The sequence below is a fragment of the Myzus persicae genome, unplaced genomic scaffold (assembly GCF_001856785.1).
Source record: "Myzus persicae strain clone G006 unplaced genomic scaffold, MPER_G0061.0, whole genome shotgun sequence".
Taxonomy (NCBI): domain Eukaryota; kingdom Metazoa; phylum Arthropoda; class Insecta; order Hemiptera; family Aphididae; genus Myzus; species Myzus persicae.
In genome coordinates this window covers 1-11,994 of record NW_019101075.1, presented here as the reverse complement: position 1 = coordinate 11,994, position 11,994 = coordinate 1, and the positions used below count along the sequence as shown (strand labels likewise).

The 11,994-nt window shown below is 27.5% G+C and overlaps 3 protein-coding genes across 4 annotated transcripts; 2 read left to right on the top strand and 1 right to left on the bottom strand.

Annotated features, from left to right (window-relative positions):
- The first annotated feature begins 60 nt into the window (after positions 1 to 60).
- LOC111027607 lies at positions 61 to 4,129 on the top strand. 2 transcript variants are annotated; one of them, XM_022306006.1, is made up of 3 exons: positions 61 to 2,081; positions 2,148 to 2,743; positions 3,296 to 4,129. In XM_022306006.1, the coding sequence occupies exons 2-3, from the start codon at positions 2,186 to 2,188 to the stop codon at positions 3,323 to 3,325; spliced, it is 588 nt and encodes a 195-aa protein (XP_022161698.1). In that variant the 5' UTR covers positions 61 to 2,081; positions 2,148 to 2,185; the 3' UTR covers positions 3,326 to 4,129. The 2 variants fall into 2 exon arrangements, with proteins under 2 accessions (XP_022161698.1, XP_022161697.1); XM_022306005.1 differs by having other exon boundaries at positions 61 to 2,743.
- A 1,369-nt stretch (positions 4,130 to 5,498) lies between these two features.
- Positions 5,499 to 6,912, top strand: LOC111027606. The gene has a single exon (XM_022306004.1). It carries the CDS (start codon positions 5,524 to 5,526, stop codon positions 6,655 to 6,657), a length of 1,134 nt encoding a protein of 377 aa, XP_022161696.1. The 5' UTR covers positions 5,499 to 5,523; the 3' UTR covers positions 6,658 to 6,912.
- Positions 6,913 to 10,257: 3,345 nt separating this feature from the next.
- Positions 10,258 to 11,988, bottom strand: LOC111027608. The gene is made up of 4 exons (XM_022306007.1): positions 11,239 to 11,988; positions 11,054 to 11,158; positions 10,745 to 10,974; positions 10,258 to 10,678 (listed from the first exon to the last, which is right to left on the bottom strand). The coding sequence occupies exons 1-4, from the start codon at positions 11,291 to 11,293 to the stop codon at positions 10,496 to 10,498; spliced, it is 573 nt and encodes a 190-aa protein (XP_022161699.1). The 5' UTR covers positions 11,294 to 11,988; the 3' UTR covers positions 10,258 to 10,495.
- Between the last annotated feature and the right edge of the window lie 6 nt (positions 11,989 to 11,994).

Sequence of the window (11,994 nt, the reverse complement as noted above, 5' to 3'; positions counted from 1 at the left end):
ATAAAATATAAATTTATAAAATAACTTTTATTGCTAAGGATTGAAAATTTAAAACAAGGTTCCACGTAAATAGGTTATAATATATTAATAACTTTATTCACAATAATAGCATCAAATATACTTAGTAATATCATAGGTAGGCTGACTGACCCTCTTCGCCCAGAATCGATTTTCTTATACAATGATATTATATCATTGGATTCAAATTTAATACAATCCTTTACAGTGACTCACTAGTAACATACTGTACAGCAGAGCGACACCCACTTACCAACCCTTTTTAAATTTGTATTTAGATACATTATGTTTACATTATTAAATTTATTTATTTATTTATTTTTGAAATAGGCCTATAGCAACCTGTAAAATCAAAGTTGAAGATCTAAACATTGTTTCTCTATAAATCATATTATTGTTAAATCAAACATTTATGCCTTTGCTCAGAATCCAAAATCTTTAGCTGCCTAATAAATAAATGAAATATAACAATATGTAAACAAATTAAATGAATAATTTTTTCAATTTTGTGTTAAATTGATATTACACAAATATGATGGATGGAACTTTTAATTTGGTTAATGGTTTTCTCAAAAATGTATTATAATATTTAGTAATATTATTTAAAAGCTTTATGACAAATTATCTAACAAACATCGCGTGACGTTTTAAACATTTAAACTACCCATTTCACATAATATTAGTGTACAACATACATGATACATGTATACAAATACATTTATATTAACAATACAAAGCTATATACAGCGTGTTCAACAATTTAGGGAACACTGAATTTTTCAACTGGATTATATTGGAATAAAACAATTTTTATTTTACAAGTTAGTAGTATATAAATACACATTTTTAGATAAATTTCAAATTTTTAACCATTGTGGTATGCACATGCGCAATACAACTGTATTTTTTTAAATAACAACCAGTATTTTCTAACCATTCAATCATCAATAAAAATCGATTACAACAGTTATTTAAAAAAATATAAAGGTTTTAAATGATAAGATAATCTTAATTGGCACAGTTATTCAAATAATTTTGTATTAGGTAATTATAAGTTAAATTATGTTAATCTTGTTTATAGCGTGTAAAAATATTCAAAAAGTAACCAATAATAATAAATAACTATAAATGCTTCATGCATTTTTATGAATGATAAAAATTTATGATTTATCAAAATTAAAATGGCTCTTATTCAGTGAATTTTGGTTTTAGAGCCATGTTTGTCATTATATGTTAAAATGACTCAAAAACTTTCAGTCTATCCGAATTTAGTATCGAAAATACCGGTTGCTATTTGAAAAAATACAGTTGTATTGCTCATGTGTGTACCACGAGGGTTAAAAATTTGAAATTTATCTAAAAATATATATTTATATACAACTAACTTGCAAAAAAAAAATTGTTTTATTCCAATATAATCCATCCGGGAAATTCAGTGCTCCCTAAATTGGCGAACACACTGTATATATTTTAATTCACAACAATATACATACACAAAAAAAATTATAATAAAAAAAAACCACATAATTGAAAAATCATTCTGCTTTTAAAAAATCATTTCAAAAGTATTACTGGCTACTGCTGTATAATTCATTTTAATCCTTTTAATAAATTTAAATACATAATACATAATATACTAATATTAAAAACTATTTTATTATTAATTAGGTTCAAAAATCTGTTGATTAAGTATAGATTTTATAATAAAAGATATTCATAAGTAGTTGAGTAAGGCTCCTACTATAATATCAAGTAGTAATATAAGAATACATTTGGCTGTTGATAAGTAGTCGAGTAAGGCTCCTACTATAATATCAAGTAGTAATATAAGGATACATTTGACTATTTATAAGTAGTCGAGTAAGGCTCCTACTATAATATCAAGTAGTAATATAAGGATACATTTGACTATTTATAAGTAGTCGAGTAAGGCTCCTACTATAATATCAAGTAGTAATATAAGGATACATTTGACTATTTATAAGTAGTCGAGTAAGGCTCCTACTATAATATCAAGTAGTAATATAAGGATACATTTGACTATTTATAAGTAGTCGAGTAAGGCTCCTACTATAATATCAAGTAGTAATATAAGGATACATTTGACTATTTATAAGTAGTCGAGTAAGGCTCCTATTATAAAAGTTAAAGTAAATTAAATTTTAAAATGAGTGTATTAAAAAACGTGGGAAAAATAGCCAATTTCATTCAACAAAAATATCCTACATTGGAATTTGGCAACATAAGTGTTTCTAATGAGGCGATAAGTGACATTTGTATTGTAATATTAAAGAAAGACAATTGCAAAAAAGCTAAAAAAAAAAATTTAGTTATGGCATTGAATAATCCTAATTCAGCTCTGAGAAAATTTTTAGTTAGTAATTCAGATGATAAGTTACACTTCCATAATATACTCCAAGACAATGGTTATTCAAAAAATGATTTTTGTACTTATCAAACAGAGGTTGTTAACTCTATTTGTAAAATGTTAAAAATGAATTGTAGCCGTAAAAATCAACACAGAATATTTCAGCGTTGTCAAGAGAGTTTTCAAGAAAATGAAATTTCTGGTAGTCCTAAAGAATTATCTCAAAAAGAAACTACTATGTTAGGTCAAGTAAATGAACTAAATGAGAGTACTACAGTGTGTGTAAAGAGAAAATTGTTAATCGAAGGTTCTCCTCAAAAAGAAAACAATAATACATCTGATTTAATTGTAGATGAGTGGGATATTGATCTGATAGAAAATGTTCTTTAAATCAAAGAACACAATGCCATTAATTGTAACCCAGGTTTGCTTAGTATTCCTATTCAAATTGAAGATGATTGCTCTAATACAAGGGAAGAAATTGGTCAAAAAAAAATACCATTTCTATTGAATTCATTAATATCAATGAGGAATTGTTTACCACTCCTAAGAGGAAATCAGTTATTGTCATGGCTGAGAAGTTGTTTTCTTCTGTAAAGAGGTCTAAATCAATAGAAATAAGTAATACACCAAAAGCAGATATGGATGATTTACCTGAGGACTCAAAAAATGTGTGGGATACACATGGTTATACACAAAAAGAAAATGTTTATGAATTGGTAAATGTTGATAATATGGACATAGATTTGATAAAAGAAAATGAATTTGAAATTGATAGACATAGCTTTGACACTTCTTTACCAATCGAGGATAATGGATGTTATGAAATTGAATAAATTAATGTCACTTAGGAAAGGTTTACCACTCCTAAATGTAAATTCAATATGTCCTATACTGAAGATGACTTTTATACCCCATATATGTTGTATGGCTCTATAATTGTTTGTAACAAACCAGAAGAAAATGGCCATAATAACAATAAGGTTTCGATTAAAGCAATCAATGTCAATGAGGAAATGTTAACCACCCCTAAGCGTAGATCAAATGTTTCATTTACTGGAGATTTGTTTACCCCAGAAAAGAGATTTAAATCTATCTCTGTTTGTAACACACCAGAAGCAGATCTTAAAGCGTTGCCAAAGAACTCAAATAATGTATATCCCTTATAAGTAAGGTCATTCAATAAAATGAAAAATGTATTGTGTTACAAAAAGTGTAATTTTGTGGAATGAATTATTAGTTTACTTGATGAAGAATTTAAGCACATAGTTGATAACTCAATGGAAAAAAATAATGTTTGTTCAAATGAAATAAACGATTTGTTACGTGAAAAATTTGAAACTGTAAATAACTCTTGTGTATTGACTATCTAGAATAAAAATATTACCAAGAAAGGTTTAACATGTTATGGTATATGTCGACATGAATCTTGTAAGCAGTTTAAACTTGTGGTGGAGAAAAAATCAAAAGATTTTTCTGCACGAATAACAGTTCTGAGTAACAGTCACAATTACAGCCACTATGGTAAACTGACTACATTCTTGAAAGGAAAAAATCGACAAATACAAAAACAAATGTCAAAGTACTGCCCACCGATGAGTTTACGTCAAAAATATATTTTAAAAGCATCTCCTAGTAATCTAAAGCGTTTTAACTTGTGTAACATTAGGTCTGATCGTGTATATTATAAGGTGTCTCACGAGCAAAAGAGTCTTGATGATAGGGCAGCTGACGACAGGGTTGTTATGCATTTATTGAAAGATAATTGTTCATAATTTATTCAATATGTATCCGACCCGAAAGAGAAAGATTTTGAAACTTATTTATTTAGTCAAGATCAAGTTAACGTTTTAAGAAAAATAAAATGTATTACGATTCATGTAGATGCGACTGGCGGGGTGGTGAGAGAAACTACAAGAGATCCAACACTATTCAAAACAGGAAAAACAAAAGAAAAAATACTGTTGTATTATGCGGCTGTCATCGTGTGCAATAAGAGGATAATTCCAATAGCCGAATATCTATCGACTACACAAACTGCTAGTGCGATAACAAATTGGCTAGTGGAGTTTCTAAGATTCTATGAACATCAGTGTGGTATAAAGTTCATGGCACACATTGTCAGTGACTTTTCAGCAGCAATACTAAAAGGGTTTGTGAGAGCATTTAACGAATGTAATGAAGTCGTAGAATATTTGAATAAATGTTATGAGTTCATGTATGAGGGGAAAATATTTAATTGCAACGCACTGATAAGTCTTTGTTGTTGTCATTTAATCAAAAATATCTCTGACGATGCTCATAAATATTATAAAGGAAATGGAAAGCAGATGACTAATGGCTCTTTGGCATGCTTGGCAACTGCGTGTATCTCTCCAGCTTTCAACATAACTACCACGGAATGTCTGGACAAATGGTTCACTGCAGTTACAACGGTGTTGTTGTCGCCCGGCAAGTCTGTATATGTGGATGATGCCATGGAGACCTTGAAGCAGCTCAACGATGAAAATCCAAGTAGTCTAGTTGATGATCTAATCACAAAACAAAAAAATGTTACATTAGATGAACAAACAAGAGATGCTAAGACATTTTACCGGTATAAAGAATCCAAGTTTTTGTCCCGGTTTGAAAATATAGTCGTTCAGGTAAAAGAAATATTAAACATGTGTGGCAGCTATGAACAAAATCCATTGTATAGCATTGAATTTCACAACGATATCATGGGGTCTATCATTCCAGTGATTCCAATGTGGACAGGTGTGATGCGGTTCAAAGTATTTGGGTCAACGGACAGAGCAAGCAATGCTCCAGCAGAGAGTTGGTTTGGAGATTTAAAAACACACAAAAAGTGCCGGCGCATGAAATGTGGAAGATTTGTTCAATTGACTAGGAGTATTATATTGAGTAAATGTAAAGAAGTTCTGCTAGATATACCATCAAATAATATTGTGCTCTTCCTGCAGTTCAAAATAAACAAAAAAAAACTGCAAAAAAAGAAAATACATCATTTATCAATTTGATTTCGTCATCATCTGATGACAACGAGGAAAAAGAACATTGGGGACCTAGAAAGAAAAAAACTGGTTTCTACTTCAGGGGTCATTTAAAAAGCTGCTTCAAAGCAACTAAAGCCACGGATGGTTATGAACCATTCGTCACCAATTAAAAACGTTATAGATGATGTGATTTGTGTGACACCAAATGTAAACATGCTCTCATTTGATTTCATAAAAACTTATGACAAAATTGTAACTCCAAATACTAGAACATTATCAGAATCTTTTAATTCTATAAAAAGCTACAAATCTCCAGTAGACGGTCTGCGGTGCAAAATAGATTTATATGGAAATAGATTACCAAAGGATAAAAATTATTATGGTTCTATTTTGAAGAAAAACAGAAAACAATTGGATTATGTAGTGGGCATTTATAACAGTGTTAAAGACATTACTCAGTTTCATGAGTTATTATTTGGTGACTTTGACACACTATCAACGTATACACCTGAAAGTATAAATAAAATGTGGTTGAGTAATTTTGTTATTGATATAGCACTGGGTGTATTGAGAGAGACGTATGGCGAGCACAAGAATGAAATAAAAATATTGAGCTGTGATGTATCAGGTCATTTAAATAATGATCATTCAAAAAAAATTTCAAATTTGGAAACAATAGTTGTTCTAAAAGACAGTTTACTTGTAATGCCATTACATGTAAATGGTAACCACTGGGTGTTAGTGTTAGCAGATTTTGGAAATCATAAGTTCTATTTTTTGGACCCATTTGAAACTATAGAATATAACAAATGTAGACATAATTTTGTGACTATACTCGGTGAACTGAAAAAAAATCATATTTATGGAGAGGAAGGAAATATATGGCCAGAAATGAATTTTCAAATATTTTCTAACTATCCTAAACAAACCGATAGTTATAACTGTGGAGTTTATGTGTTGTACTATGCAGAGTGTATCATGAAAAATAAGATTGAAAACATTAATTTCAAACAAGACTTCAACCCAATGTTATACAGAGAGATGTTAAAAGATCTTTTGTTGGAAAAATCTGATTTCATGAGAGATATTTGTTTGTATTGTGGGCGTACGGATAAAAAACACAAAGAGATAAAAAAAGAAAATATCGATTGGGTGCAATGCGATACATGTAACAGATGGATAGTACTACAATGTTTGTCAAATGTAGGACAAACGTCAGGTTGTGACGATAATTTTGAATGTGTTTTGTGCGTATCCAATACAAAAAGTTTATAAAGTATTAGTGAGTAAATTAAAAAAGTTAGTGCAATTAAAAAAATCAGTGGAGTAGGCCTATGTTGGGAAACCACTTTAAAAATAACGCGCCAAAATACAGTACCTCCAGTTTTGTTGAAAACAATGCTAAGGTGGTGTGGAAATCTGTTAAATTGTGAATTTCAGAATAGAATAATATTCATTAAACTTGCATTACTAACTATCAACATATAATTTGTATAAGACTTATAAAACCAGATTTAACTTGCCATCCAATCTAAAAATTAAAAAAAAAAAAATTATATTTTATTATCTATCATCAACTACAGTAATTATGATAACCATTTTTAGATAGAATTGGGACACTTCATTCGTACATTTTTTATTTCAACCTTTCACATCCAATATGACGGTAAACAAATAATCAAACACTTAGGATAATAATTTTGCAGTACAACTAATGCGCAATGACTAAAATCAAAGAATATCAAAATACTTCAGCGATCCAACATGGTAATTGTTTATCCACCTAAAATACATGATAAATAAGCACTTTATTTTAAATAATATAAATTGTAATTCATTAAGGATTTAGATTATATACAATACATGATAAATTAAAAATTATAATCACTTACAGCATATATTAGACTTTAGTATCTTATGTCCTTATTATTACACATCAAAATCAAAAGATGATTTTTGCGCTTAACAGCTATACTGGAACTAACATTATTTAAATATTTCCTCTTCCATATATTCATTGAACTTGTGAATTTATACGTCTTTTGGCAGTAGTAAAAAATTAATAAAAATAATATTCTTTGAACAATGCTATACATAAAATCTGAATTAGTTAATTGGTAATATCACAGTTTATGATTACCTTTATAGAATGTTCTTCTTATGATGATGTGTTGAATTATGTGTTTTTTTATCGAACTTTGGTAGTTAATAAAAAAAAAACTATCATATTATGAATTATGGCTAATAAAAACAAGAAAAATCATTGTTGTATTACAGTTAGTTATATACTATATATTTTAAATGGTGACATTAAAACAGTTTTAAATCCCACTGATATTCGTTTTCTTACTAACAGATTGAGTTATTTTATTTATTAGTAAAATATTAGTATCCGTTAATCTAAAACTGTTTTAGAATTTTAGATCATCATATAAATGTAGTACCTAAGAGCAGAGTGACAAGTAAGTAGTAACTAGTAACTAGTAAGTAATTTATTGATGAGTATGCAACAAATTTAATATTTATAGCACAATTACAATTTACATGTACGGTCCGCTAGCAATATTTGATAAGAGAATTCAAGGGTTCCCAAAATCTATTGCTAATCGTCAATTTGTATACAAAGTTGCCTACCTTAATCCTGAAAATCTATTGCTAACGTTCAATTGTGTGTTTATTGCCTACCCGATTACCAAAAATCTATTGCTAACGTTCAATTGTATGTTTATTGCCTATCCGATTACCAAATACAATATATTGCTATATATTATGGGTATTAGAGATTCATACTTCATACATTTAGTACTTATTTGACTGTAAGAAAAATGTATTGCCGCTGTTCAATTTCTTTATTTATTAGCTTATTACACATCCAATTCTCGAAGAAATATATTGCTGTAGTATCCACTACCTAGTGTTTAATATATCATCTTTGTGACTTAGTACATTTAGAGCAAACTTACACTTTTACCAAAAACATGGTTTATGTATTTTTGCATATTTTTAATTATTAAATGGTATTGTGTATTTATGTTATACTAACTATGTTGTAATAAGTATACAACATTTTTAAAGATTTTCCATGTTAAACACTGGCTTTAAATCTGAATAGATGATGCATCGGTCATCGGTAGTACGGGTAAATATACATGATACAGTACATTTAATCAAAACAATAGTAATTATAACTAGGTACATAATATGACTTATCCATGCGGAATTCTTTCGATCAACTCGATTGAAAAAAATTTACAATTTATATTAAATTTAGTATTCTAGTATATTTGATAAAGTTACTCACGTTTTTAAAAGTGAAACATAATTTTTCATAATTAATTTTGAATAAAAATAAAAATATTTAGTAATTTTTGTGTTTGAATGGGGAAAAAATGTTAGATAATCATGAAAATGTGTGGTTTTTATATTATTTATTCGTTCTAAAGAATCTAAGCTAACTGTATATTGTCTATTTTAAAATGAAAATATGTATTGAAAGATATGCACAGAAACATGAGAAATTGGTGATATAATATACAATGCGGTTTTATACCTACAAATCTTAAAAGGGATTTATATTTATATGTATTTTGTAAACTACCTAAAAAATTCATCGTTACTTAGTTATATTAAAATTTCCCTTCCATACTTACGCACTTAACATCATGATTTTTAATAATTTTCAAAATTGAATTCAAAATATTTTATAATGATGGTAAACTAAAATGCTTTCATAATATTATGTTGTTATTTTTTTTTTATCTTATTTGCAATAGGTGCCTACTATAATTGGTTTATTTTTTATTTTTTGCTAAGCACATTTAAATCATAGGTACAATTAATGTACATTAGTACATTTCAACTAGATTCAAAATGCATTTAAATTAAGTCAAGTTTTAATATATTATAAGGTATAGGCTATATTGCTATAATAAATAATAATGAGTACTTAGAAGGACTGGAATAATAGATCAACAATAAATTTAATAATACGTTAATTCACTCTGACATAAAATAAAGCAGAGTTGAATGGATTATTCAGAAATTACAATTTGCTATGTTATCCGTTTGTAAGTCACTAAGACGGAGCCAAGTGGCAATGCATAGGTACTGGTGTAGTGACTAGTGGTGTAGCTAGTAGCTACCCAGCAAACACTAACGTATATTAGAGGTCTAATATACCAATCCATCATAGACGTAAGACATACATATTGTGATGTAAATGTAGATGTCTATGATAAGTCTAAGATTAGTCTATATGCGCCACTTTTTTAGTCTATTTGAAGATCCAATTAAAGTATCTATCATATATCATGTAGTAGATCAAATTCAACTCTTTTATAACATCTATCCATAGACATTAATTAACATTTTAAGTAGACATACCATAATTGATAAAAAATACTCCATTATATATTATATATTATTGTTTTTAGTTATATTAAATAGAACAAAAAATAATAAATTAAAACATACATTATAATCTAAAAAAATATGTAAACATACTACTTAAAATAATACTTATAATTTAAATATGACATACATTTTAGTCAATTTGTTAACATATATTTTATAAATACAATAATAACAATCATCTCTATCAAACAATTAAAAATACTTTGCAAAAAGCTTAGAATATAAATAATTTAATAATCAATCACAAAATTAGGAACTTAGTAAAATAATTTGGTATTACAGCTTTAATGGGTCCTATTAAATAGTATATATTTCTATACATTAAAATAATTTGTAATCATAATTACGTTCATTAAGAATAATTAATAGAAATTGTTATCATTAAATAATATAATTAAATTATATATATATATATTATATATTATATATTAAATAATGAAAAATATTATGGTTATGGTTAAATAAAAGGTTTAAGTGGTATGGTTAAAGTTTACGTAATGTTTTTTTGTTTAAGAGTCTGGCGAATTATTTTATTTGAAATTCTTGTCGAAGCTAATCTTAACCAATTTCTGATTTTTGTTTTGACATCATGCTCAGTTGCATCGGTATGGAAATTTAAAACAACATCTAATAGTTAACAAAACGAAAAAGAATATATAAAAAATAATTTTTGGATAAGTATAATATGTATAGATTATTATCACTCAGTGATTATCCCTATTATTATAGAATTAAGAGTCAATTCTTTAAATGGATTCTTTGCATTGTTCTTTCCATCAAAGTTATAATATTGAGCACATGTATCACTCATTACTGTTCTTAATATAGTAGTGACAGTTTCTTGTATACTATTTCGGCACCCACATTGTCTTAAGCGATTTTTCTAAAATTATAAAAGCAATTAATAAAAAGATTAAGTTTGAATTAATAATTATAAATAAAAAATTACCATTAAATGCTGTGATGCAGGATCTTTCAACTTATTTTCCATTTCAACAACATCTTCTAAGGAATTAAGTGGCAAATTGTGGAACCTGCTTCGAAATTTTTCCTGAATACTTAAGCTAGCTGGTTGGACAGTTTGATTATTGGATTGTAATAATTGTTCAAGTAAACAATTAGTGTATAGTGTTGCTTTGAACTGTTTTTGCAGTAGGTTTGCAATAGTTGATAAATTTACTAAAAATATTGATTTTAAGTTATTAGGTAGGTACATATTATTTTACAATACCCAGGTTTACCATAAAAATTAATTTACCTGTATCATTAGAAGTCGTTTCGTCTTGGGATCTTTCATCTTGAGATATTTCTCTTGCTAAAATATTCAGCTCAACTATATCTTTGTCACTATTATCTGTACAACCTAAGCAAAATATATAGAAATTAAAAAAAAACTATGTAACTTACCAAATAAGAATTGTATTAACTAAAACTAATTGTTACCAATATGATTTGTTTTATTTATTTTTTCCGTTGAGTGGTACGCTGGCTCAAACATATCATCCTCACTATCATCTGTACAACATTAGCAAAGATAGACATTTTTAAAAAACCTAGGTATACCTATGACAAAAAATATTTTGTAGAATGTAGACAGTGTCCTCTTAATGTTTTTTGAACTCATTGCTGGCGGGCTTGACACATTCATTCTGAAGATTTTGAATAAAACATATTAATGTAAAATATGTAATATATTCTAAGGCTACACTGTTCAATAGTTGTGTAATCAATATATTATGATAACGGAGTTAATCACAATCCACAGATATATAAAAAATTTTATATATCTGTGTATGTACTATAGAAGTCGGCTATCTAGTATTTTTATATATCTGTGATAGTATCTAAATCCGTGATCGCAAACGAATTGTTTTGATAATTAATGATTATCATAGATTATAATTTTCAAATTTTCAATTTACAGTTGTAAATTGTAATTGTGCTATAAATATTAAATTTGTTGCATACTCATCAATAAATTACTTACTAGTTACTAGTTACTACTTACTTGTCACTCTGCTCTTAGGTACTACATTTATATGATGATCTAAAATTCTAAAACAGTTTTAGATTAACGGATACTAATATTTTACTAATAAATAAAATAACTCAATCTGTTAGTAAGAAAACGAATATCCGTGGGATTTAAAACTGTTTTAATGTCACCATTTAAAATATATAGTATATAACTAACTGTAA